Genomic DNA, 26159 nt, shown 5'->3' with positions numbered 1-26159 from the left:
CTGTGCTGGCCACGATGCCAAGGGGCCTGCTGCTGGCACCGCTGTGGGATTTCTTAGCGAACAGAGCAGGTGTCTGTAAAATCAAAATAACTATAAACGTGACAAATCACCATGGAGGGAAGGGGAGAGCCCCTTCGGCCTGCAGTGCAGCTGAGGTGCCCCTGAACGTGGGAACAGGTCTGGTTCCAGGGAACCATAGCTCAGGGAGCAGGCAGCCTCCGGCCCCGCCCACATCTGGCCCTCGGCCATAGCAGCTGGGTCTGCAGGGCAGGCCCCAGGGCCCCCAGAGCCTGCAGTTCTGGAGCTGTGCGCCTCATCTAACATGCACTTCCCTGCTCTCTCCCTCATGTTTCAGCAGGAAGGAGCGCCCCACCTCTCTGAATGTCTTCCCCCTGGCCGAGGGCATGGTACGTGCACAGATGGGGGGCAAGCTCGCGCCTGCGGGGGACCACTGGCACCCGAGTGACCTCAGCTCCAGCTACCAGGTTTTGTAGCCGTACCATGGAGTGAGGGTCCCTCTCTGTCGCCCATGCTCATTCAGGAAGCGTCTGTGTGTACAACCCTTTGCAGCTCCCCCTCCTGGCCCCTGGCCCTGGGGTGGTGGGGCTGTTCTCCGAGGTGTGCGCCCAAGGAAAGCACCAGCTCAGGGGGTGCGGGCAGCAGCCAGGGCCTCTGCAGCCAGGGCATGCCCATCTGTTCGGCCGAGCTGAGCCTTTGCTCTGGGGGGCACAAGCATGCCTGTCCCCCCAGACCCGTCCCAGAGTACGAGCCCTGAGGCCACACTGGACATCAGCCCAGGACATCTCGTATCCTGGTGTCTAAGGTTTGCACTTCCACCGGGAGAAAGTCAGGGTGAGGAGCCAGCATCTCTCCTCTAGATGGTGCCTGTCTGTGCTAACGACTGCTGGGTCTCTAAGTTTGGAGAGGTGGCCGTCCTGGATGTGCGCCACGCACAGGGGAATGTGCCTCTCAGCGGGCCCCCCGAGAAAGCCAGGGCAGGGACTCCCCCTGACCCGGCTCGCTCAGGGCCCCTGGTCACTGGTGGCCAGTGCTGGTCCATGAGCTCAGCCCTGCCTCCGTCAGACAGGCTGTGGCCGCGTCGCCAGGTAAGGATGCCACCCTCGGGGTTGCAGAAGGCAACGCTGCTGGGCCTCCAGGCCAGGCTGGTGGATCCGAGGCCTGGACTTCTCCCAAAGCTTCTTCCTGCTGCAGCTTGTGGCTGACTGTCCCTCTGTCCCTGGGCGTCCAGCTTGCCTGCAGGAGGCGCTGCAAGCTGCCCACTCTGCCAGAAAGTGACCCTGCTCGCTTCAGCTTTTGTCCCAGACAGGGAGCATGTGTCTGCAACCTCTGACCTAGGCGCTTACCCTTCGTCCCCATTATGGACTGCCCTGTCTGTGTGGGGAGCCGGGCAGAAGGGCAGGGGCCTGTGGGGTCATCTGCAGCGGCCAAAGAGGCCTGCCTGCGGCCGAGCCAGCTTTCTTCCCGCCTGTCTCTTCTTTCTCCTGCCGCGTCATCTGAAGTAGCCTGGGTTTTCATCCCACTGTTGTATGTTTCAGTTTGTAGGTGTATTTGATTTGATTTTTTTAAAATTACGTTTAAGTTCTTTTTATTTCGTGCTCTAGGTTTTAAGGTTTTTCTAATTTCTTAATTTTTTTGTTGTTTTTTGTTTTGTTTTTTGTTTTTATGTGCTGTATTTTCAGTGTTTTAACCAAACAGTTGTGGCTACTCATGGTGAGGAATGACCGCTAAGAGTTTGGGTTCTTTGCATTTGGAGGTCACTGCCACACGTTGGTGTTTAGGAGGTTGAGAGGTTTGCTGCTAGGTAAGTGGTGGCCAGGGGAGTGTCCCATGGGTAGGTGGCGGCCTGTAGGGTCAGGGAGAGCCAGGTACTGGGGGAGGCCTGGCCACGCTGCACGGTTCCTTTCGGTGACTTCCAGGGTCAAGGAGGCCCACTGCAAACCCACAGACCTGAGCTTGCCGGGCACGGACCAGCCGGGGACCGTGGCCCTGAGGAAGGTGTTCCGGGAAACATGTGGCTCTGAAAGGCATGCACTCCTGTACCTGGCCTCCCCCAGCCCCCACCAGACTTCCCCGTGCCTCTGGACTCCTGGGGCCATGTCTCCTTGAGTGCTGGCCCGGGCTGGGTGGCAGCAGAGGGCCCTTACCTGTGGGACGCCCAGAAGCCTCTGCCGTGTGGGGCAGACAGACTGCTGGGGCAGCTCCATCACAGAGGCTCTCAGGAAAGGATTTTTCCTTCTCTAATTGGCCTTAAGCTGTAGAACCCAAATAGAAAATGCTTGTACCGGGGTGCTTCTAGGGAGAGAGAGGCACAGGCTGTTGCACGGGGCATAGCGCCTTGGCACATCAATGGTCTGGGCCATCCTGGGGCCTGCAGGGTAGTGGTCCGCCTCCACCCACTGGACACCAGGAGCACCCACCTGTCCCTAGGCATGATAGCCACAGATGTTCCCAGACATCACCAAGCATCCCCTGAGGACATGGTGGGCCTGGGTGAGAGCCCCTGCCTAGAGGAGGATGTGGAATAGTGAGAGTCCTGGCAGAGAGGTGTCAGGAGCCTGTTAGATGAAACCAGACATCTCTGTCCCAGGCCCTGGCCTGACACCACACGATCAGGAAAAGGCAGGTCTCAGGGATGCCCAACCAGCTCTGCCTCCTGGGCACCTGGCGGCAGCCATGGGAGCCTGGTCACCCTCCCTAGGTGAAAGGGGTGTAGGTCGGTCCCAGTGTGCATCCAGCTTTACGGACAGGCCCCCTGCCATCAGCTCCTCCCCTGCGAGAAAGCACTCCCAGAAGCTCCCCTTCTGCAGAAACACGTGGCCCAGTGCTGTCGGCCACAGCCATGGCCACGGCCACTGGGGCATGCGAGCCGTAGCCGCTTGGGAAGCCGCGCCCCTTCTCCACCCCCTAGAGGGTAGCAAGGTCTGAGGGGGGTGCTGCCCACTGAGGACGGCATTGGGGTGAGTCAGGGTCATCAGTGTTAGTAGACAAGTGGGCCAATTCCCAGATACTGTCGGATGGTTTCATGAGGAGGGACTGTGGATGAGGGTGGCTTCGTTTCCCGTGCGGTACTCACGTACAGTGTGTTCTCTCCAGGGAGATTCTGGTTTTTGTTTTTTTTGTTTGTAAAAAATTTTTATTTATTTTATTTTAAGTAATTTGCACACCCAGCGTGGGGCTCGAACTTACTACCCCGAGATCAAGAGTCACATGCTCCACCGATGGAGCCAACCAGGCGCCCCTCCAGGGAGATTCTTAAGGTCAACAGTTGATTGCAGTTTTCAATGAGCTGGTCTCTCTTGGAATGTTTTAAGGGTGACCCATTGTCTGGAAGTGGGGTTATAGGTTGATTGCATTTACATAGATACGTAGACCTTGAGTTCCAGTTGAGCCGAGGGGACCTGGTGTCTCTGGGAGGTGGGTGCCCCTTTCCAGCCCCTTCTCATCCTAGTGCAGGGAACCCGAGACAGGAGTGGCTGGGCTGCCGCCCCGACAGCTTGATCAGAGAGCGTGCTCGGCCTCCTCCCTGGTCCCCATCTAGAGTTCCCTGCCCTGCCCTGGGCTGCAACTTGTTTTTGACCACCCCCTGGCTGCAAAGGGTTGCTTGCCATGTTCATGTAGCTTCATGTCCATCACACGCGGCATCAGTGGGCTGTCCTGGGGAGTGCCAGCTAAAAGGCCCCATCCAAGCCATTTAGATAAGGTGGCAGCGGCTGGGTGAACCAAGGGACTAGGCCAGAGGACTTGGCGGACAGGAGGGCAGGGGGCCTCCTGTGCCCTCAGCCTTTGACCCCGGCCAGAGAGGCCAAGCCAGGGGGCCTCTAGAAGGTGGCCTGGGACCCCGCTGACCCTGCAGGCTGTGCCCGCCTCACCGGGAGCCTGGGGACATGCTGACCCACATGGCGAGCTTCTCCCTTCCCTGTTTGGCCCTAGTGTCCACAGGACGAGATGTCCGAGTCCGGCCAGTCCTCGGCGGCTGCCACACCCAGCACCACCGGCACCAAGTCCAACACACCCACGTCCTCCGTGCCCTCGGCTGCCGTCACACCGCTCAACGAGAGCCTGCAGCCCCTGGGGGACTATGGTGCCGGCACGAAGGGCAGCAAGCGGGCCCGGGAGAAGCGCAACAGCCGCAACATGGAGGTCCAGGTCACGCAGGAGATGCGGAACGTCAGCATAGGTGCTGCGGCGGCTGGCGGCCGTGCCTCCCAGGGCTGGACACTCCCAGCACCCCCTCCCCCGTCCAGGCCCCCTGCTGTCCCCTCTCCCACACCCCTGCTGTCCCCCATCCCCGCCCTCTCCTTCCCGCTGGCCCGCCCCCCCCCTCTGGCCCACTCCTTGCTGTCCATGCCCCTCCCCGCTGTCCCCCCCTCACTGTCCCACCCCTTGCCATCCCCTGACCCCCCCCATCAAGCTGTCGAGGGAGGTTTCCCTTCCAGCTACCAGTGTTAGTTCTGCTAGATGTATCAGTGAGCTCAGGCTGCCGTGACATAACACATATCACAGGCCCGGCACTTCAGACCTGAGATATGCTTTCTCACAGCCCTGCAGGCCAGAAGGGAGCAGTAGGGCGTCAGGGCTAGGGCCCCCAGAGGCCTCACTCCAGACTGCCGCCTCTCCCTGTGTCCTCACCGGCTCGTCCCTCTGCATGTGTGTCCTCATCCGTTCCTCTAACAAGGACACAGTCAGATGGGGTCAGGGCCCACCCATGTGGCTGTATTTTATCCACACCTCTGTAAAAGCCTCATCTCCAAACATGGTCACATGCTGGGGTCCCAGGGGCTGCGGCTTCAGCATGTGGATTTGGGGGACACACTGGCCTCTGGCAGTGCACTCCTGACATGCTCAGTAGAGGAAGGGGAGGAGGAGAAGCGGGACATTGGGTGTGCTCATCGGAGGTCTTGAAAAAGAGACATGGTTCTGGGGCATGGGTCCTAGCCAGGCACCACCCAGGGAAGAGCCCTTTCCTGACAGTTCCTGGCTGGTGGTGATCTAGTGTGGGGTTTCCAGACGTGGGGCCAGAGGGTTGATGCCCCCCCAACCCTGGGGTTCCTGTGTGTCCCCCCCAGGCATGGGCAGCAGTGATGAGTGGTCTGATGTTCAAGACATTATCGATTCCACCCCAGAGCTGGACATGAGTCGGGAACCCCGCCTTGATCGCACGGGCAACAGGTACTCCCTGAACCTGGGGTCCTGGAGGGCTCTGTGTTCACTGTGGGCATCGGCGCCTTTGGTGGAGGTGTCCCTTGCAGCCTCTTGCACAGCAGCATTGGCACTGAGTGGCCCAGTGGGCAGTGTTGGAGGGCCCCTGCCCACAGCCCACGAATGTTGCCCACTCACCCTGTGCTTCCCGGGTGTTTCCTCACAGCCCGACCCAGGGGATCGTGAACAAGGCTTTTGGCATCAACACTGACTCCCTGTACCACGAGCTGTCAACCGCAGGGTCAGAAGTCATTGGGGACGTGGATGAAGGAGCTGACCTGCTAGGTAAACTCAAGCCACCCCCGTGACCCTAGGGCCTCAGGTTGCTGTTGTTGGTTTTGTTGGTAATGAAAGCAAAGTCTCTGTCAGCTGTGAGCCAGGAACTTCTTTTTATAGTTTTATCGAAATGTAGTTCACATATCATAAAACTTAAACTACTTAAAGTTCAGCGGGTTTCAGGGTGCTCACAGAGCTGTGTCACTTTCTAATTTTAGAACATTCTATCACTCTGAAAATAAAACTGTGCCTTTGAGCACTCAGTCTAGGCAGTGCACTTTCTAGCAATTTCCTCAAAGAATATGCTTATATGAGGTCACTGCCTATTTTCGAGCCCACGGTTGCCCCCAGAACTCCCTGCACCTGGATTGGAAAGAGTGCAGAGGGACGCCTGGGTGGCTCAGTGGTTGAGCATCTGCCTTCAGCTCAGGTCGAGATCCCGGTCCTGGGATGGAGTCCCACATCAGGGTCCCCGCAGGAGCCTGCTTCTCCCTCTGCCTGTGTCTCTGCCTCTCTCTGTGTCTCTCATGAATATATAAATAAATCGTAAAAAAGGAAATGGGTACAGAGACAGTCCCTAGTAGACTTACTTCGGGTCCTCCTTCCCGTCCTGGGATGGGTGTCAGGCGTGCCCATCAGGCAGGGCTCCAAGGCAAGCTGTGGCCCTCAGCACTGCAGGCAGGAAATTGGATGTGCTCGGTGGTGTTCACCTTCCCCCCACCACATGCCCTGTGCCCTTGTGTCTGGAGCCTGAACTTTGAGAAGCCCGCCTGTAGGACAGGAGCTCCAGGACCTTAGAGCTGCACTTAATCCTTTCCTGCTAGCTAGGTAGGCTCCAGGGCAGGAGGTGGGCTCCAGGGCAGGAGGTGGGCTCCTGGGGACAAGGTGGCTCCAGGGGACAAGGTGGCTCCAGGGGACAAGGTGGGCTCTGGGGCGGGAGGTAGCCTCCAGGGCAGGGGAGGCGGGGTCGGGGGCAGGAGTTGGGATCTGAGGGAGCAGTGGTTCCACTTAGTCCTCTCTGGACACCAGCTTCCATGGAGGTGACTCCTAGGGAAGGGTGCTCCCCACTTCTCACGGCTTAGGGGGGAGCAGCAGCTGGAGCCGGGGCTGCTGCCTCCTCAGGGGAGGTGCTGGTCCCATATGGGAATCAGGCTGCTTCAGCTGCTGTGATCCATATGCAGTCGCCTGCTGCCTGAGGAGGAGGAGCTACATCGCATCAAAGAGTTTTTACTGCCAACCCTCCTGCTGTTGTCCCTCTCCACTGATTAACACTGGTGACCTTTTGCCCTCAGGGACTTGAGGGCACTTGCTTGGCTACTCTGTGTGGATGGCACCGTCTTGGGTGGCTCGGCCAGGCTTCCAGCGGCAGATGTGGCCGGGCTTGAGGCCATGAGGGAAGGGCGCCACTGGCGTGTTCCACCACGTGTACTCTCTCTTTGCTTTGGGGCTGTTGTTGGATTAGATTGCTTTAACTGGGGTGCGGGTACCTCCCGGGAACCGATTCCTTGTGGCATCCGCACCAGCATCACCTTGTGCCTAAAATGGAAGTCTTTTCAGCCAGTCTTTTCAGAAGGTAAAATTTACCTTCTCGCTGATGTTTGAGCGTATAGTTCAGTGTTACAAAGGATGTTCGTACTCGGTGGTGAGACCAGGAGCAAGAACAGGAGGCCCAGCAGTGGGTGTTTCTAATGGGATTTTTCTCATAAGTGTTGTAGAAACATATATTTAAAAAGAAAAACTATTAATATTCAGAAACAATTTACTTAGAGGAAATTACTTTTAACATTCTGACATCCTTCTACTCTATGTAGTTCAGATGATCCTGTATACGTTCTGATTTTCATTTTCGGAAGAGTAATACATGCTTAAATACTATTCAAATAATATGAGAAACTGCCAAGAACAGGGTAAACACCAAATGCCCACCTCCCCCTACCGCCGTCATGAGTGTTTTAATACGTTGCCACACCTTCTCTGGCACTGTAGCACACACATGTGCGTGTCAGGTCATGTCTCCCTCCCCAGCGGGAATGTGAACGTTTCCCTGGCCCACTGATACTCCTCCACACATCAGATTACTTCACAGGACTGCAAATTATTCAACTCTCTTGGTTCTGCATTTTGCTGTTTGGACATTGCCGTCACACATGCTGTGGGCAGACGTCTGCACCCACACCTGTGACAACTTTAGGACCGATTCCTAGAGTGGGAGCCTCAAGGTAAAAGTGGGCTCCTGAGAGCATCTGCATGCTGTTCTCCCAGATGAGGCTGCGCTGGGGCTAGCACCCACAGCCACAGGGGCCTGGCCCGGCTGCCCTTCAGGCGTTGGGCCCGCTGGGCTGGGAGGGGCATGGGAAGGAACGCCCATCAGTAGGGTTCACTGGCTGGGACGAGGCTGTAGGGGTAGCCGTGCACGTTGTGTGTGTCCATGAAGGCGCACTTTTCTGCCTGGGCCCACCTCGGAGGCTGCACGTGCAGAGGACACCACCCAGCAGGCCACCGTGCATCTCGGGTGTTTGAGGATTTGATAAGAGACAACAGCCGTCTCCTTAGGAAAACACACAGGCACGCCGCAGCTTGCATTTCTGTGCCAGCATCGCTGGCAGGGGCAGGAAATGGAATGTAGGGCCGGGGCAGAGTAGGAGCCCACCGGACCTTGTACTATGGCCCCTCACGTCTCACGGCAACATGGTCACGGGAAGTGTCTTGCCAGCGTTGGACATGCATGGCCGCCGTTCATCCCGGGGAATGCTGCTGCCCCCATTTCATGGATGAAGAAACGAGGTCAGGGAGGGTGAGGTGAAGACACAGAGTCAGGACCTGAACCCAGGTCTGCTAGAGCAGCAGCTCCTGCTGACCTCCCACTCTGCTGCTCATCATGGCTTTGTTGAGATGCAGTGTCACACCGTACAGTTCACCTGCTAGAAGTGTACAGTCGCATGTCTCTGAGCACTTGGAGCATATTCAGAGTCGAGGGATCACCATCATGTTAGAACATTTCACCCCCAAAGGAGACCTGTGCCTGTGGGCAGCCCTGTCCCTCCACACCATCCCACGCCCAGCCCCTGGCAGCCACTCCTGTGTTCCCGTGTCTGCACGTTGGCCTCCTCTGGCCGTTTCATACCAGCGGTCCTTGTCCAAGCGGCCTCTTACCTTTGAGGTTCCTGCACTTTGTAGTAGGTCCTCCTTATGGCTGAGTGCCATTGTGTTGCGCGGATAGGCCACACCTCGTATATCCTTTCATCCACTGAGGGGTCACTTCCACCCTTGGCCATTGTGGCTGATGCTTCTGCGAGACCTTTGGTCCCTCACGAGGTCCAGGGCTGCCAGAACTGACCAGCCTCCTCACCGCCCAGGCACTCTGCAGCCTGCCCGTGGGTCGATCCCACTGGCCTGAGTCTCCTGCCTCGCCCAGCAGCTCCAGGCCACGGGGCTGTCCCCTCCCTCCCATCTTCAGGGCTGCAGGGCGCTTTTAGCATCACGCCAGATGCCACTTTGGTAGAGAAACCGCATCAGCAGTGATGAGAGGAAAGAGTGGAGAACCAGCAGCACACGTCAGTGAGCTTGACCTCCATGGCAGACGTAGGATGGCTCCTGGGAGGGAAGTGACGTCTGGTGAATGTCCTGGGGTCACTTCCCTAGAAGAGCACCTGGGAGGGAAGTGACGTCTGGTGAATGTCCTGGGGTCACTTCCCTAGAAGAGCACCTGTTGTGACCTTTTCATGAGAAGACCTCATGAGGTGCATCTACTGGGTCTTTGTTCTGGGAAAATGCAAACCAGAATCCTCTTGTCATAGGGCGACAGGGCGCGAGTCACTGTGCTGTGTACTCAGAACTTCCACCGCGATACTCCATGGGTCGGTGGGCACCGCCTAGTTCGGGCTGGGATGCCCCCCCCCCATTCTTGGGAAACACCCGTCAATGAGCTGTGCCTCGCCAGTGTGGCTGCTCCACGGAGGAGCCTGGGGCCAGGGAGCGGCTCTGGTAGTCTCCATTCTGTGGCCGTTTTCGCTGAGGAAAGGCCCTGTGGCCTCAGAAACACCAGTGCCACGGGCTGGGGTGAGCGGAGTCCTCCGTGCTTCACGGGCCTGCACCGCCTGCTCCCTGCCTCTTGGCACTTGGGCTGTGAATTCCTGTAGCAAGAAGGAAGGAAAGAACCTGGAGAGGCAGGTCTCAGGTCTCACTAAACTCCTGCCACCGCTTGCCACACACACCGTGACTTAAGAAATCGAGCCCTTGCTGCCGGTCCCCGGAGGGGGTGCCATCGAGTGAGACCACACCTGGTCCCAGGGGCGCCACACTGCCACCGTGCATCCCTCGAGGTGAGGGAGTCGTGCTTGGTGACCACTTCACGCGCACTGGGGCCTAGCAGGCGGTGTCCCGTGAGCCACGGGAGTCCCCGCGAGGGAGACTGTGTGCCCCCTTCACAAATGAGGGAACGGAAGAGAAGCCAGGCAGTTAGACTGTGCAGGGCTGCACTGGCCGGCCAGACCCAGAGCGTGTGCAAATCACCTTGAGAAAGACCAACGCGTGTGAACAAGTCAGGAAACACGACTGAAGAGCAGGAGACCAGCCTCGGAGTCTCAGACGTGTGGTTCGTGCTGGGTCTGCCTGCGCAGCTCCGGAGCCGCCCCGCAACCTCACCCAGCGGCCCCTGGTCCGGACGGAAGTGCCCTTGACGAAGGGATTCTGAGGTTCACCCAGAGGAGTAAGCGTGTGGGAGCAGCCCGGGATGATTGAGAAAGAACAAGGTCGAGGGTTGCCCGATGTTCCAGGCGTGAAAGCATTTATAGCGCTGCGGCCACACGCCAGCGGCCCCGGGGTCCCTGGTGCGAGACCAGAGCCATGTGAGGGGTGGACTCGCCAGGCATCCCCTTGGTGAAGAATGAAGTGTGGCCCCCACCTCGTGCAGCACACCAAAGGTTTCTAGTAGATGGAAGATGCAGGTGTAAAAACATGAGGAGAGGGCAGCCCGGAGGCTCAGCGGTTTAGCGCCGCCTTCCACCCAGGGCCTGATCCTGGGGACCCGGGATCGGGTCCCACGTCAGGCTTCCGGCACGGAGCCTGCTTCTCCCTCTGCCTGGGTCTCTGCCTCTCTCTGTATCTCTCATTAATAAATAAAATCTTAAAAAAAAAAAAAACATGAGGAAGGAAGCCAAAGCATCCTGGAGAGTGTGTTGGCGATCGGAGCCCCCCTCCGTGGCCACAGCCGTAGGGGAAAATACTGACATGTCTGATGCACGCAGCTTAAGAAAAGGTGCGTCGTTTCCCACCCGAGTGGAACCCAGTGGTGCATACACACAAGATGGCAGCGAACACCAATGGATGCTCAACCTCGAGAACAATCCAGGGAACGCGGAGAGAACTCTTTCCTCAAGAGATCCACAAAGCCCAAGCAAGTGCTGCTGCGCCTGCTGCCAGGAGGTGTGGCCCGCGGAGTAGCTGGCAGTGTGGGGTGGTGGCCGGGCGGGGACAGGGCCTCCAGCGGGCCCCCTCGTGTCCTGCACCAGGCACGCCATGGCACGGGGCGCTGCGCCCGAGGTGACACGGATCTCCTGTGCAGTGTCTCCTGGCATAGAGCACCTGGCCCAGGAGCGTGGATAGCATGGCCCTGAGGCTGTCCTTTCACTGCTGGTGTTTCTCCCGGAGTTCTGAGAAGCATCCCAGCTGCGGACAGACGTTGCCCCAGGAGGGAGCAAGGAGAGAGGGTGCACCTGTTTGTCACTTAAATTCCTACATTAGACTCTGGAGAAGTCAAGAGACTGTAGTGTTCCTTGTGCGGGAAATGACCACGCAGAGTGGTAGTGTTGCACCCATCTCCAGCGGGGCAGCAGAGAGGCTTGGACCCCAGTGAGGGGGGCCCTGCCAGCCCACAGGCCCGCCGCCCCCACCACCTGCCCTCCCTCCCAGCAGCGGGCCCTCGAGCCTGGCCACCCTGGGCACCTGACCCACCCACGCACGCACGTGCACACACACACGCACACCAGTGCACACATATGCCACTGCACGTGCACACGCACACACGCTCTCGCCTTCCTAGGCCTCCCCCTCCCGAGGGCTGAGCAGGTGTGGGGCCTGGCACTGGGTCTCCCATCTTCCTGTAGGGTGGCCGTCCCCAGTGGGATTTGTCACCCACAGACCTGGTGACATCAGCTCGGGTTCCTTCTTGCTTTTCAACATGGAGATGGCTGCTCGGTGTTGCTTTCTTTTTAATGAAAATCTCTTTATTTTGTTGGTTCCAGTCACCCACTGACCTTTGTCACTTCCTTTCCCCCGTCTCTCTGTGCTTCGCTGGACACACCCCAGGGGAGTTCTCAGGTGCGTATCTGTCCCGTCTGTCTGTCTGCACCCCCCACGGCGGCGTCCAGCTGCAGTGGGGTGGCCTCCCTGGGGCACTCCCTGCTGCAGCCTCTCCCCTCCTGGTTCCTTTCCAGGCCACTAAGGCACACGTGCTTTTGCTCACCAGCCTACTGCCGCTCGGAAGCTTATTTTGGTTTGCTCTACTAGCCCACTGACCATGGCCTTCCCTGTCCCTTCAGAGGCCCACCATCCCCCTGTGCCATTCCTTAAGGTTCTACGGAGCCATGAGAAGCATAGCACAGTTGGGATGGGGCCGCAGGGCCTAGTTCTGTGGGTCTCCCCTCTGTCAGGTGCACCCCGGAAGTCGGGGGGCCTCACGCCCTAACACCCTAACGCCCACCCCTCCCAGCCCAGGACTTCTGTGTGTGACGTCGGTGCACTGCCCCGCCCTCCCCCCCCTCCCTGCACCACCAGGTGCCCCTGGCCTGGCGGTGTCCTTGCAGAGGGAGCGTCCCGCCTCCTGGCCCTCTCCAGGACGCACACACCCCCCCCCCCCCACCGAAGCCCTAGTGTCCCTCCGCCCTGCTGCTCACACAGGCTTAATGCGCTTGTCTTTTCTCCCTTCCTTCCCTCCCCCTGCCGCCCTGGTCGCCCGGCTCCCGTGGGACTGGGACGGCTCTCCTAGTGCGCCATGATTTCTTTGGTAAGGCCAAGGCCCCGATTCAGTTTGTGTTTCTCCCGTTCCTGGCTCCCCCTGTGTGCCTCACACCTCCTTCGGTGCTCTGAGCTGTTTGCTTTGCTCTGCATGCTGGGGGCGGCGGTGGGGTCCGCAGAGGCCACGGGATCTCCTGGCCCCTGGCTTTTGGGGTGGGGGTGGGGGGCTCGATCCCGACCCCCCAGCGTCCTCTCTCAGAGCAGACCCTGGACAGGCTGAGGGGGCGGGAGCACAGACAGTGGTCAGACCCCGTGCTGAGTACACCAGTGCGCCTCAGACCAGGGCAAGTGGGTATTAGGAACAGACCCCGGGCTGCTGGGGCTGTGTGTCCTCAGGCCGAGCGTCAGTACATGCGAGTTTGCGACGTGCCTGCAGAGAGCGTAGTCGGTGGGGCCCCCAAGTGGATCCCCCAACCCAGCTCCTGTAAACCAGGGTCGGCCCCTCTGGGCACCAACCCCAGGGAGCGCCGCCCTCCCTTCTGCTCCCTCCTCTGCCTGCTGCTGACCCCACCGCTTGGGGTCGGGTCCCACCAGCCCTGCTCCCTGCCCTGGTGGCGGGCCGAGCCATCTCCTTGGCCAGGGGCTCTCTGCCGTCCTGTGCTGTCACCACGGCTCCAACCGCTATTCTCCTGGGCCAGCTCTGAAAAGGGCTCAGGAACCCCAGGGCTCGGGGATACAGGGGGTGCTAAGAGGGGCCAGCAATTGAGGGGTCAGCTCACGTCACTGGTGAGCTGTGGGGGGTCAGCTAGGGGGGGACCCGCGCAACACCATCTGCAGGCTGCTCGCTGGCAGCACTGCTGGCCGGGCGCCCACCCAAAGACCAGCAGAGGCCTCTCCCCAGGGCCCAGACCTGTGGGCCTCATCCTCCTGTGTGCCCTCCCGGGGCCGAGGTCTGTTGCTCTGAGGCAGGCGGCGTAACCTCAGGGTCTAACTTTACCAGCACAGGTAACATCTCTCTGCCTTTTGTTTCAGGAATGGGCAAGGAAGTGGGGAATCTGCTTCTGGAGAACTCACAGCTTCTGGAAACCAAGTAAGGATGCCCTTCTCCAGGGTCACTGGGGTGGCTCAGCCCAATGAGCCTCCCAGGCTTGCTGTCAGCTCAGGTCGTAATCTCAGGGTCATGGGATCCAGCCCTGCCTGTGTCCCCCTCTGCGCTGGGTGTGGCTTCTGCTTGGGATCTGCCCCCCTCCCCTGCAAAAGGAATGCTGCCCTCCAGCAGGGAGGTTGCTGAGATAGCCCTCCCCCAGGGCCATGGCCGCCACAACCCCAGGGAGGACCCGGATCAGAGGGCTTGGCACACCCTCCAGGGTCACCGCCCTTCCCTGCGTTCTGCACCCGGGTGCCCTTCCCGACCCCTCGTCCCGGCAGGCCCCCTTCAGCCCTCATCGCTCCACATGCACAGTGGTTCACACGGACGTCCACACTTTCTGCCTTCTCCAAGAAATGCTCTGAATGTGGTGAAGAATGACCTCATTGCCAAGGTGGACCAGCTGTCTGGGGAGCAGGAAGTGCTCAAGGGGGACTTGGAAGCCGCCAGACAGGCCAAACTCCGGCTGGAGGGCCGCATCAAGGACCTGGAGGAGGAGCTGAGGAGGTGAGGGGTGGGCCTATGGGAGGGCGGGGAATGCCCCAGGAGGGGGTGGGGCTCCTGGGAGGGGCAGGGTGGACCCCAGGCCTCTCCTCCTTGGCGTCCCCTGGAGGGCATTGCCCCACGGGGGCTCCACTGGGGTGCTGACTGTGCAGCCTCCCCCTCCTGCCCTCACATGGGAGCACTCCCAGGCCCACCTACCCCCCGCCACCTCCCCCATCCTGCCAGAATCCCTCACCAGGCCTGGGTGTCTCTGGCAGCCTCTTACAAAGGAGGGAGGGGAGGGGAGGGGACCCCAGAGCTCTGGGGTGTCCTCCCCAGCACTTGGCACTTCCCTGTGGCCTTTCTCTTCTAGCCTGATGCTCGCCCCGAGGGGTGCCTATGGCTGCAGACTGGACAGGGGAGGTGTGACAGGAGGGCGGGAGGGGGGTGGCACCGCGCACGCCTGTGGGGGTGACCGAACCGCCTCGCGCTGTCCAAGCAGCTGGCCTGCATCCCCGTTCCCGGAAGCCCTGCTCCCCCGCTGGGGCAGCCAGGACGGGGTCGGGACTTCACAGCGCGTGTGAGCAGGGCAGTGGGCTGCTGGTCCCCAGGGCGTTAGGAGTGCTCAGGGCGCCGTGTCCAGCGGGGCCACCACCCCACCACCGTTCCCTCCTCATCCTGCAGAGTGAAGTCGGAGGCCATCATCGCCCGCCGTGAGCCCAAAGAAGAGGTGGAGGATGTAAGCAGCTATCTCTGTACAGAATTGGTATATTCCACTATTAACATGAGGGCATGGGGGGCGGGCTGCGCGGGGCGGGCTCCCAGGGGCGCCCATCTCTCCGGGTCTCGGGGCCCTCCTTACCCACCCTGTGTCGTCTCCTCCGCCCATCTTGGTGGGAACCCTGTGCAGCCACAGGTGCCCACGCCCCCTTTGGGTGCAAGTACGGTGCTGAGGAAAGCCCTCCACTCCTTGGGGGCTGGTCCGTGACTGTCGCAGGAGGGCAGAGGGGGACTGTGGGGGGGGGGCCTTGGCCCTCTCCCGCGGGGACCCCTTCTGGCTGGAGATGAGTAGTCCTCCACAGAAGGCAAGGCCTGACTCTTCAGCCCCAGGTAGATAGTGGACACTGACCACACCGCTCAGTAGCTGTTATTTTGGGGGGCACGTGATGCACGGATCAGAGTGCTTGCCATTTACTCTGGCTCGTCCTGCACACCCCCCACCCCGAGCACCCTAGAACAACACGGAGGTGTGGGTGAATTGTGGGGCTGCAGGAGGTGTCGATCAGGGCGGGTCTCTGCTCCCCCTGCCCTGTGCCAGCCCACGGCAGCCCAGGGCCTGGCTCCTGGGAGCAGACCTGGCCCTGCCTCAGCACTCAGAGCTGGCAGGCCCCAGGCAGATCTGCTAACTCCTGCAGCGTCCCATGTGGACGTACTGACCCCAGGTCCACTCACTGGACCTTCCCTGGAGCCTCTCTTTCTGAGGCTCCACCCGGTCCAGGCTCACCTGTTAATGCTCACTGATGGCATTTGGGGTTGCCCTGGTGTCCAGGGGCTTGTAAGAAAAGTTGCTGTGTTGTACCCCTTGAGCATATCATGTGACCCTCTGGAAGGTGACCCTTCTTGGGGTGGGTAGACCCCCACTATGTCTGGTCCCCTGCCCTCACCTTCCCACCGCGTTTGCCTGGACGGGGAGGCGTATCCATGCGGGGACTGGCCCACTCCGGACTGACCTGCTGGTGGCCCCCCCGCTGGCTGAACAGCAGTGCCCTCCCCTGCAGGACAAGATCCCCATGGCACAGCGCCGCCGCTTCACACGGGTGGAGATGGCCCGTGTGCTCATGGAGCGCAACCAGTACAAGGAGAGGTTGATGGAGCTCCAGGAGGCCGTGCGGTGGACTGAGATGATTAGGTGGGCCCCCGGGTCTCCTCTTGGACCTGTGCTCACTGTAGGATGCCCTGACAATGGGATGAAGGCGGATCCCCACCCCACCTCCCTCTCCCGCAGGAGGACTGGAAGGGGGACCTGGTGGGAGCCTGTCGGGGCCCTGTGCTGGGGCCCCTCCGGAAGTGGTGGTGGACCCACCCAGCACCCTGAGAAGGTCCCAGGCAGGGGAGGCAGGAGGGGCCCCTGCAAGGGTGGCACAGGGTCACAGCGTGGGTGGGTGTGGTCTAGGAGCAGGTCAGCCTGGGCGGGAGGGGGGGGCTGAGCTTGGCTCCTCCCCTGCCCCTCCCCTAGAGCATCCCGAGAACATCCGTCTGTCCAGGAGAAGAAGAAGTCCACCATCTGGCAGTTGTGAGTCGGGGGTGCCAGGGTGGGGGGCAGGGAAGGCTGCCCCTTGGCCGCCCCTCACTCCCCATGCCTCCACTGGCAGCTTCAGCCGCCTCTTCAGCTCCTCCTCCAGCCCCCCTCCGGCCAAGCGGTCCTACCCGTCAGTGAACATCCATTACAAGTCGCCCACCACAGCCGGCTTCAGCCAGCGCCGCAGCCACGCGATGTGCCAGATCTCGGCTGGCAGCCGACCTCTGGAGTTCTTCCCCGATGAGTGAGTGTCCCGTCGTCTCCCCCGCTTCTCCTGCTGGCCTGCACATGGGGGGTCTGGGGGGAGGCTGTGTGTGCCAGGGTCCCCCCTCCAGGCTCAGGCATGGAGGCCGACCTCTGCGCCCTCGCCCTGCGCCCCTGAACGTGACTGGGTATGCTGGCGGCAGCCCCCAGCCCCTGCCCTTGGGGACGTCACCGCAGCCACCTTCGGGTCGGGCCGCGCCCAGGCTGCCCAGCACACCCGCGCTCCCCGGGGATGCTTGGAGCCGACAGGAGGTTACCAGCAGGGCTGGGCTTCTTCCTGAGAATACCGTTTGGAATTTTGTGTTTTCCTTAAGTTTTGGTACCAAGATTTTGGCTCCAGGGCAGAAGTGGGGGATTGTGTGTCCCATGTCAGAAGACGGGACGTTCTCCAGGACGGGTCCAGAGGGAGGGCAGCTGCACTGTACGGTCCTGACAGCCAGCCTCAGTGGCTGTGCGGCAGGGCGGGAGCTGGATGGGGCGGGCAAGCTCCGGGCAGGGCGGCCCGCGGGACCCAGCGGTAAGTGACCTGCCTGCCTCCTGCCCAGTGACTGCACGTCCTCCGCCCGCCGGGAGCAGAAGCGTGAGCAGTACCGCCAGGTGCGCGAGCACGTGCGCAATGACGACGGGCGGCTGCAGGCCTGCGGCTGGAGCCTGCCGGCCAAGTACAAGCAGGTGCTGCAGGGGGCACAGGGTACAGGCGGAGTGGGGCGGGTGCTGGGGCCGGTGGGACAGCTAAGGGGAGCCCCCAGCCCCGGGCCTCGCGCCCACGCGGCCTCTGCCTTGTGATTGCAGCTGAGTCCGAACGGAGGCCAGGAGGACACGCGGATGAAGAACGTGCCCGTCCCCGTGTACTGCCGCCCTCTTGTGGAGAAAGACCCAACCATGAAGGTGAGCGCCGTTGGCCTGCCGAGAGGGTGGGCCACGCAGGGGAGCACGCTCACTGACCCCGTGGCCGGTCTCCCAGCTGTGGTGTGCTGCCGGCGTCAACCTGAGTGGCTGGAAACCCAGTGAGGAGGACTCTGGGAACGGAGTCAAGCCGGTGCCGGGCCGTGACCCTCTGACCTGCGACCGGGAAGTGGAAGGAGAGAGCAAGAGCAATCACACGTCCCCCGAGAAGAAGGTCAGAGCGGAAGGCAGGCCAGGGTCTGGATGACTGTGCCCAGCACTGGTGTGACAGAAACAGGACAGCTGAGGACAGGGCCACAGGCGTGGGCTCATCTGAGGTCCCTTCCCCCGGCCAGGCGGTAGAGCTGGAGAGGTCAGGCCCCTGAGGCGTCTCCCTCCCTGCAAGCTGTGGGCAGGAGCAGTGGGAGGGGCTGTGCCCCCCACTGACTTGGGAGGCAGGCAGCCAGGTACCAGAGCTCCGTTCTCAGTGGGGGTGAGGCGGTGGTGCGGCCAGGAAGTCCAGTCCCGGTGCAAGCTGCCCTGCTCCGCGGGAGCAGCGCCGCATCCCTTGAGGCCGAGGGCAGGCGGCCCCCTCAGAGAGCCCTGCAGGGGTGGGCCCCACAACCCGTGTGGCTGTGCCAGTGGTCCGTGCTCGGTGCCAGTCCTGCCCTCCTGTGCCCTGACACAGGCCAAAGAGCTCCCTGAGCCAGACGCCACCTCCAGCCGCGTGTGGATCCTCACCAGCACCCTGACCACCAGCAAAGTGGTCATCATTGACGCCAACCAGCCAGGCACCGTGGTGGACCAGTTCACCGTCTGCAACGCCCATGTCCTGTGCATCTCCAGCATCCCAGGTGAGGGCCAGCCCCACCTACGGGGAACCCGCACCAACAGCATGGGGCTCTGCACCACTGCAGACGGTGGGTGCGTCAGGAGGCCCACTGAGCCGCACCAGCCTTGCTTGGGTCCCTCTCTAGACACAGGAGCCCCTGGGGGCGTCCAGGGAGAGCACACAGGTGGTCTCGCCCCTTAGTCTTATGAACAACCAGGAGAAGACCCCAAGGTGATGCTCGCCTAACCAGAAGGAGATGGGTTGGGCCTCGGGACAGACTGAAATGCGGCACTGACCATGGACCTGCTGGTGGGCCCAGTTCCCACTGCCCCACTGCAGCAGGGGGAGCTGGGCCAGTGGAGGCTTGGCTTTGCCTCTCAGCAGCAAGCCCTGTGCTAGCGTCTAGGGGTGGCCAGGCGGTGGGCAGGACAATGGCCCCAAGCTCCTCAGAGTTCTTAAGGTTTTGTCACATGATCACAGTTGTCTGCTCCCAGAGCCCAGAGTCTCACTACTCCATGCCTCTTGCTGGTGGCTTTCCAGGCCTGCGGGCGGTGGTTGTGAGCAGGTACCCACGTGTGCTGGGGCCACTCTGGCCTGAGAGCCTGGGGCCCACTGCGAGAGCAGAAGCCTCTGCATTGGCAGGCGGTCCCCTGGCCTCCCACGGCACCTGCATCGGGCAGTGAGCCCCAGTAGGGGCTGCGCAGTGTGGGGTGACAGGGCTGTGCCTGTCCCCCCAGCGGCCAGTGACAGTGACTACCCTCCGGGGGAGATCTTCCTGGACAGCGATGTGAACCCTGAGGACTCCAGTGCCGACGGCGTGCTGGCGGGCATCACCCTGGTGGGCTGTGCCACTCGCTGCAATGTGCCACGCAGCAACTGCTCCTCCCGAGGGGACACCCCAGTGCTGGACAAGGGCCAGGGTGAGTCCTGGGCCTGCGCCTGGGCAGCCAGCCGCCTTCCCTAAACCTCTCGTTCCTCCCCACTACCCAGCCAAGCTCACCCTTCCCTTCTGCAGGGGAGGTGGCTACTGTCGCCAACGGGAAGGTCAACCCATCTCAGTCCACGGAGGAGGCCACAGAGGCCACAGAGGTGCCAGACTCTGGGCCCAGTGAGGTGGAGGCAGCTGCGGTGCGGCCTGGGCCCCTCACAGAGCACGTCTTCACCGACCTGGCCCCCGCCCCAGCCCCCAGTGCGCAGCCTGGCAGGTGGGCTCTCGGGATGGGGGGACGGATGGGAGGGGGACTGGCAGAGGTGGGTGGGGACGAGTCCCCCTGGGCCACTCTGGAGCCGCCGTCCTTCCTGCAGTGAGAACGGGTCAGAGGCCGACACCAGTGGTGTGCAACCCGAGCCAGAGCCCAGCGCAGACCCTGCGGGGGCCAGCACCAGTGCTGCCCCCACGATGTGGCTGGGAGCCCAGAACGGCTGGTAGGTGGGCCCTGGGCCAGGGGCTGGGGAGCGTCTCCTGAACAAGCCCCCCGCCCACCACGGCCTCCTCCCACAGGCTCTATGTGCACTCAGCCGTGGCCAACTGGAAGAAGTGTCTGCACTCCATCAAGCTGAAGGACTCCGTGCTGAGCCTGGTGTAGGGACCCCAGCTGAGGGCAGGACAGTGGGAGGGGCCTGCGGCAGCCCCGCCTCAGCCCACTGGCTCACTGCCCTCCCATTCCAGGCACGTGAAAGGGCGAGTGCTGGTGGCTCTGGCAGATGGGACTCTGGCCATCTTCCACCGAGGCGAAGGTGAGGCCCCAGGGCTCCGGGTGGGTGAGCGGCCACTCCCTCCGTGGGCAGAGGTGGGGTGGCCAGGCCTGAGGAGGTGTCGCGGACTCTGCAGACAGCCAGTGGGACCTGAGCAACTACCACCTGATGGACCTGGGCCACCCACACCACTCCATCCGCTGCATGGCTGTCGTGTGTGACCGTGTCTGGTGTGGCTACAAGAACAAAGTGCACGTTATCCAGCCCAAGACCATGCAGATTGAGGCAAGTGCTGGCTGCTGGAGGGCCACGGGAGGGGAAGCGGCTCCTGCTGGCAGAGGTCTCTCCCAACATGCCTCCTAACAGGCACTGGGGGTTTGTGGGGTCAAAGGAAGCGTGCTCCGGGAGGCAACTGCGTCACAGGCCAGTGGAGGGCAGCTGGGCCATGAGTGCGTCTGTCTGGCTTCCACCTGCTGCTTTACTGTGCAGCAACTCAGCCAACAGCCACGTGGCCCCCAGGCTGTGGGCTGAGCAGGTGGTGTGGGGGGCTACAGCTCCTCCCAGGAGCCTGGACCCTAAGGAGCAAAGCAGGCGCTAGAATGCCGGCTGCAGTGAGCTGCTGTGGAGGCTTCGGAGCCCCCCGGGCCTCCCCCACCCCACTGACACGGGCTGCCATGACCCCCCAGAAGTCATTTGATGCCCACCCGCGGCGGGAGAGCCAGGTGCGGCAGCTGGCATGGATCGGGGATGGGGTGTGGGTGTCCATCCGCCTGGATTCCACGCTGCGTCTCTACCACGCCCACACCCACCAGCACCTGCAGGATGTGGACATCGAGCCCTACGTCAGCAAGATGCTGGGTGAGGGGCTGCGCTGGGCTCGGCGGGCAGGGTGGGCAGGGTGGGGAGGGCCCGTGGCACCAGCCCTGTGGACCACCTCCCCCTCCTCACCCCAGGCACAGGCAAGCTGGGCTTCTCCTTCGTGCGGATCACGGCCCTGCTCATCGCGGGCAACCGCCTCTGGGTGGGCACTGGCAACGGAGTGGTCATCTCCATCCCGCTGACCGAGAGTGAGTGCCCCCCCTCCCCCCCGGCATCTGCACATGTGGTGGGGCCCGCGGCTGAAGGGCAGAGTCAGGGTGGGGGGCACCCTCTGCCAGGCCCTGCGTTGGGGATGGGGTGCTGCCGTCCTGTAACTCTCTCCTCTCCTCCCCAGCCGTGGTCCTGCACCGAGGCCAGCTCCTGGGGCTCCGAGGTAAGTCCAGAGCCCCTGCCTCCTGCCCTGAGAGGGAGCCGCCCGAGATGCCCCCACTGGCCTCACCCCTTGGCGGTGGACGCTCCCCCACGCTCTGCCCTTGCCTGCTGGAAATCTGGTCTCCTGTGCTCAGGCCCTGGGGCCCTTCTCTGTCTCCAGCCAACAAGACATCCCCCACCTCTGGGGAGGGGGCCCGCCCCGGGGGCGTCATCCATGTGTATGGTGACGACAGCAGTGACAAATCGGCCAGCAGCTTCATCCCCTACTGCTCCATGGCCCAGGCCCAGCTCTGCTTCCATGGGCACCGCGACGCCGTCAAATTCTTCGTGTCGGTGCCAGGTGAGGGGCTGGGCCCCACTATCTGCAGGGCTGTGGCATGGCCCCGCTTCAGAAGCCTGCGTACAGGCCCTGGCTGCCCGCTGAGGTCCCTGTGCTCTGCCGACAGGGAACGTGTTGGCCACTCTCAATGGCAGTGTGCTTGACAGCCCATCCGAGAGCCCGGGGCCCGCCGCCCCTGCCTCCGATGCCGAGGGCCAGCTGAAGAACGTGCTGGTGCTGAGCGGCGGGGAGGGCTACATTGACTTCCGCATCGGTGAGTGGGCGCTGCCCAGGGTCGCGGGGTCCCAGGCAGGGCCGTCCCATCACAGCGGCTGCTGTTTGTCCAGGGGACGGAGAGGATGACGACACAGAGGAGAGCACCGGGGACGTGAACCAGGTGAAGCACCTGCTGTCCAAGGCGGAGCGCAGCCACATCATCGTGTGGCAGGTGTCCTACAGCCCTGAGTGAGGCTCCTGGCTCCTGCCCCGCCTACCCGCCGCCCGTGTACATACAGCCCCGCCCCACAGGCAGCCCGCGCCCGCCCCTCGTAGAACCTCTCAACCTGCAGCTTTCACCTTAGGGCCGGGCCTCTCCGAGAGCGGGCGGCACTGGGAGGTAGAGCGGGGTGCTGCTCTCGCCCCAAGGGGAAGAACCTCTCGGGACACCTTCCCCAGTGGTTTCTGGTTGGCCCCACATTCTCCTGACCCAGGGGCACTTCAGGGCCAGAGCCAGGCAGGATCCCGGGCAGGTCGGGCCTAGAAGCCTCTGCTGGGGGCTCCCAGCTCCACCTGGGCCCTCTCTCTCTTGCTCCGAGGATCCCCCAGGGCAGGGAGCAGGGAGCTCAGCCCCCCAGGTCTTCCCCGCCATAGCCCACTTGCCTTTGTCTGTTGCCTGAAGGGGTGGGCCTGACCCAAGGAGCCGGCCTACCCCCTGGCCTTCCCTGGACTCCCCCCACCCCGATGCCTGCCACCCCGGGACTTGGCATGAAAGCACGTACCCAGGCTGCCTCTGGCAGCTGCTTGAGAAGACGGAGACAGATGCTCACCCCACGTGGCAGGCCCCACCTCTCCCTGGGTGGAAGAGCCACCTGTAGGAGCAGGCTCCGGAGACCTACACCACCCCCCACCCCCCCACCCAGAATCCCCGGGGTGGAATTTCTCAGGCTGCCAGGGCAGGCCCAGGCCTCAGGAAGAAGGGGAGGCCCCTGGCCTCTCCTGGGGTCGGTCCTAGTACACAGGCTCAGCCTTGGGAACGGGGGACACGTGGTCTGGGGCCTGCCTCCCACAGTAGCCAAGGAGCCTGGCTCCCCAGACACACTATGAAGTGCCTCGGGCTGACAGTGTGGCCTGCTCCCTCGAGGGCAACTGAAGACAGCCTGCAGGCCTGGGGGGAGCTGCCTCTGCTCTAGGCTGAGATGCCGTTTGGAGGGGTGCCTGGACCCACACCTCCTTGACCTGCCCCAGGGCAGGCCTTGCTCCTGCTCAAGAGGCACTGATGGGGGCAGGCCCAGGCCCTGCTGCCCACCCACCTCCCACCAGAGAAGCACAGATCTTGGGCAGCCGCCCCACGAGCCCAGCCGGCCACCGCCACAGCCATGTGCAGCTGCAGGCTTCTCCCCACCACCCTGCCACTGTCCACTGTGATGTCCGTCCAGTCCCTTGTCTGTTCCCACGGGGCCGTGAAGTGACTCGGGGGCTAGCTGGGTGGGTGCAGCTGGGGGAAGGGGCTGGGTTGGGATTCTCCTCAGGCTTTGGCCCTGCAAGTGAACCCACGTATCTGCTCTGTATGTAATAAACGTCTTAATATCGTAGCTGCGTCCCTGCCCCAGACCAGCGGGAGCTCGGAGGATTCACTGCTTTATTGTCCAAGGAAAGGCTGCCCAGGTCGCGGGCGTCCGCACAGGAGGGGCCCGCGGGCTCCGCGCTGTCCTCCCAGCACAGCAGCTTGTCGCCGCGGAACCAGAGCGCGATCTCGCGCCGGGCGCTCTCCACCAAGTCGCTGCCGTGGATCACGTTCCTGCGGGGGAGCCTCGTGAGGCCTGTGGCCGCTGGGACCGGCAGGGCGGGATGGGGTTGGCCTTAGTTGCCAACCTCCACGCAGAAGTCCCCTCGGATGGTGCCGGGCGCCGCGTCTGCCGGGTCGGTGGCGCCGATGAGCGCCCGCGACGCGCGCACCACGTCCAGCCCCTGCCACACCGCGCGGGCCGGCGGGGTCAGCGCCCAGGACCGCTCCCAGGCCCGCCCCGCCCCGCCGGCACTCACCATGGCCACCACGGGCCCCGAGCGCATGTAGTCCACCAGGCCGCCGTAGAAGGGGCGCTCGCGCAGCCCGGCGTAGTGCTCGCGCAGCAGCTCGTCCGAGGCCTGCGGGGCCGGGGTAGGGACGGGTGGGGACCTGGTGGGGCCAGGCCTTGCGCGCCGGGGTCCCCGCCCTCCTGCCCGCCCCGCCAGCGCCCTCACCTGCACCAGCTTCAGCGCCACCAGCTTGAAGCCCTTGCGCTCATAGCGCCGCAAGATCTCGCCCACGAGCCGCCGCTGCCCGCCGTCGGGCTTCACGGCCAGGAAGGTGCGCTCGTGCTCGCCGGCTGCGGGGAGCCGCGGGGACCGGGGGGGTCGGGGCACGTCGGGCCGGTCGCCCACAGCCCCCCGTCCCCCGCCCCGCGCCGCTCACCCGCGGGGAAGAGATGAGCGAGCACCGTCGGCATCTGGCACAGAATGGCTATGGCTGCGGCAGCGGGCGGGGCCTGCGCTTAAAGGGGCGGGGCGGGGGCGGCCCGCCCCGCCCCCTCCCGGTCCCTGGCTGCCGGTCCCCGCGCTCCCCGTCCCCGCTCTCCCCGCCCCGGCTCCCGGTCCCCGCTCTCCCCGTCCCGGCGCTCCCCGTCCCCGCCTCCCGCGTCCCGCACTCGAAACAAGCACAGCCCAGGACGCAGGCGCCGCCTTTATTTGCACGCACAGCTCGGGGCACAGGCGGCGGCGGCCGCCGGAGTCAGTGTCCGGGTGGGCGCCGGGCCGCGCCCCCAGGGCTGAGCCAGCGGCCGGCAGAGGCGCCCTCCGGTCACCCCAGGGCGTCGGCCGGCGCGCGGGCCGCTACACGGCCGTGCCCTTGCTCTTCGCCTGCGGCCTGGCGGGGTAGTCCCAGGGCTGCTCGGCCCGCTCCAGGCTCAGCATAGGCTCCGCGATGCTCGCGTCCCCGCGTTTCCGCCGCTCGGCCAGAATCATGGCCCGCAGGAGCGGCGGGTAGGGCACGCGGCGCGGGGCGTCCCGGGGCGGCGGGGACGCGGGCGCGGTGAAGGCCGCCTCTTCGTGCTTGGGCACCAGCCGCCAGTCGTGGTACATGGCCTGCGCGACCTCCCGGGGCTCGCCCTCAGTGCGCCCTGGAACGACGGCCGGGGCTGAGCGCACGGGCGCTGCGGGTCCCCCCTCCCCCGGGCCCCGCCCCGGGCCTCACCTCGGAAGGTCAGCACGCCCCAGGCCCGCCCGTGCTCCAGGTCCTGCAAGGCAAGCGCAGCGGCGTCGGCGGGCGCGCCCTCCCGCCCTCCCTCCCTCCCCGCGGCCGGGGCGCCGGGGCCCGCGCGCACGCACCTGCGCCGTGTAGTCGGGCCGCACGCGCGTCAGGCGCCAGTAGCACGGCTCGTCGTGCCGCCACAGCCAGGACTTGCGCGTCACCAGGCGGCCCAGGCCGAAGAGCGGCAGGCGGCGGAGCAGCTGCGGCAGGGTGCTCTCGCGGCGCACGTCGGGCCAGGCGCGCGCGGGTAGCCGGCGCCCCGAGTGCGGCCGCGTCAGCGTGTCGTAGTCCAGGGCGAAGCGCTGCGAGTCCCGCGGCCGCTCCCGCTGCTCCCGCAGGGCCCGCACGCGCCGGGCCAGCTCGGCGAGGAGCCGCGGCCGCACTCTCTTGCGAGCCATGGGGGACGCCGGGTCCGCGCCGGCCGGAAGCCGCCCGCCGGAAGCGCCCGGTGTCCCGCGCTAAGGCGTCCGGGCGCGGCCGGAAGCGGGCGGGAGGCGGCGGCGGAGGCTATGGCGCGGGCGGGCGCCGGGGGGGCGGGGCGCTCGCGCCGGGCCGGGGGCGGCGGGCGGCGGCCGACCTGGGAGATCTCGGACTCGGACGCCGAGGGCCCCGCGGGGCCGCGGGAGGAGCGCAGGGCGGCGGCGCGGCCGGAGCAGTCCCTGCGGCGCGTGGCGGTGCGCGTGGACCCAGGTGCGGGGGGCGGCGGGGGCGGGGGCGGGGACGCCGCAGCAGCGCAGGGGGCTCAGCCGTGTCCCTGCGGCCCGAGCAGCGCTCCTGGGAGACGCCGGCGTCCTGCTGGAGGCCCTGCGCGCCCTGGGCTGCGAGCGCCACGTCGAGGCCCAGCGGCCGGCGCGCAGCCTCAGGTGGAGCAGAGCGCAGCCGGACCCGCGTCCGCGCGCGGTGAGCGTCCTAGCCCGTGCGCCCCGCGCCCCCCCGCGCCCCCGTGCCCTCCGCGTCCCCCGTGCCCTCCGCGCCCCTGGCGCCCCTCCGTGCCCCCCCGTGCCCCCCTGCCCTCCACGCCTCCCTGTG

General features: G+C 63.9%; 3 protein-coding genes across 18 annotated transcripts in view; 1 reads left to right on the top strand and 2 right to left on the bottom strand.

Moving 5' to 3' along the window:
- The window catches only part of MAPK8IP3 (mitogen-activated protein kinase 8 interacting protein 3), a 46120-nt gene extending 22684 nt beyond the window's left edge, over positions 1–23436 (top strand). For 2 of the 16 annotated variants that reach the window (XM_038540815.1, XM_038540812.1), the window contains 28 exons: positions 359–407; positions 3952–4198; positions 5088–5190; positions 5387–5505; positions 11803–11814; positions 12482–12499; positions 13483–13540; positions 13952–14104; positions 14765–14846; positions 15859–15989; positions 16317–16373; positions 16453–16623; positions 17189–17315; positions 17436–17531; positions 17608–17763; positions 18217–18382; positions 19098–19280; positions 19376–19565; positions 19666–19785; positions 19862–19942; positions 20030–20097; positions 20192–20340; positions 20742–20913; positions 21009–21122; positions 21269–21307; positions 21467–21646; positions 21753–21899; positions 21973–23436. In XM_038540815.1, coding sequence (XP_038396743.1) covers positions 359–407; positions 3952–4198; positions 5088–5190; positions 5387–5505; positions 11803–11814; positions 12482–12499; positions 13483–13540; positions 13952–14104; positions 14765–14846; positions 15859–15989; positions 16317–16373; positions 16453–16623; positions 17189–17315; positions 17436–17531; positions 17608–17763; positions 18217–18382; positions 19098–19280; positions 19376–19565; positions 19666–19785; positions 19862–19942; positions 20030–20097; positions 20192–20340; positions 20742–20913; positions 21009–21122; positions 21269–21307; positions 21467–21646; positions 21753–21899; positions 21973–22094 — 3310 coding nt within the window. In that variant the 3' untranslated portion in view covers positions 22095–23436. Of the gene's footprint in view, positions 1–355; positions 486–1694; positions 1823–1848; positions 3279–3951; positions 4199–5087; positions 5191–5386; positions 5506–11802; positions 11815–12481; positions 12500–13482; positions 13541–13951; positions 14105–14764; positions 14847–15858; positions 15990–16316; positions 16374–16452; positions 16624–17188; positions 17316–17435; positions 17532–17607; positions 17764–18216; positions 18383–19097; positions 19281–19375; positions 19566–19665; positions 19786–19861; positions 19943–20029; positions 20098–20191; positions 20341–20741; positions 20914–21008; positions 21123–21268; positions 21308–21466; positions 21647–21752; positions 21900–21972 lie in introns of those variants that run through there. The other 14 variants (XM_038540806.1, XM_038540803.1, XM_038540811.1 and 11 more) reach the window with 11 other exon arrangements.
- On the bottom strand, positions 23426–24375 carry NME3 (NME/NM23 nucleoside diphosphate kinase 3; the record flags this gene model as incomplete). Its single annotated transcript, XM_038538939.1, has 4 exons — positions 23426–23642; positions 23709–23989; positions 24086–24210; positions 24297–24375. Coding segments are annotated over 4 exons (702 nt in total), but the record flags the coding sequence as incomplete, so codon positions are not given.
- A 169-nt stretch (positions 24376–24544) lies between these two features.
- On the bottom strand, positions 24545–25555 carry MRPS34 (mitochondrial ribosomal protein S34). Its single transcript, XM_038540819.1, has 3 exons — positions 25208–25555; positions 25074–25116; positions 24545–24999 (listed from the first exon to the last, which is right to left on the bottom strand). The coding sequence occupies exons 1-3, from the start codon at positions 25526–25528 to the stop codon at positions 24713–24715; spliced, it is 651 nt and encodes a 216-aa protein (XP_038396747.1). The 5' UTR covers positions 25529–25555; the 3' UTR covers positions 24545–24712.
- Positions 25556–26159: the final 604 nt, after the last annotated feature.

Source organism: Canis lupus, chromosome 6 (assembly GCF_011100685.1).
Source record: "Canis lupus familiaris isolate Mischka breed German Shepherd chromosome 6, alternate assembly UU_Cfam_GSD_1.0, whole genome shotgun sequence".
NCBI classification, from domain to species: Eukaryota; Metazoa; Chordata; class Mammalia; order Carnivora; family Canidae; genus Canis; species Canis lupus.
This window is presented reverse-complemented; position numbering and strand designations above follow the sequence as displayed.

Excerpts from the sequence above, each read along its gene's own strand:
- MRPS34 (XM_038540819.1), bottom strand. The coding sequence starts at position 25,528 with ATGGCTCGCAAGAGAGTGCGGCCGCGGCTCCTCGCCGAGCTGGCCCGG. Across the intron at positions 25,117-25,207 it reads GGCCCGACTACACGGCGCAG|GACCTGGAGCACGGGCGGGC; the intron begins GTGCGTGCGCGC and ends CTTGCCTTGCAG. Across the intron at positions 25,000-25,073 it reads GGGCGTGCTGACCTTCCGAG|GGCGCACTGAGGGCGAGCCC; the intron begins GTGAGGCCCGGG and ends CCGTCGTTCCAG.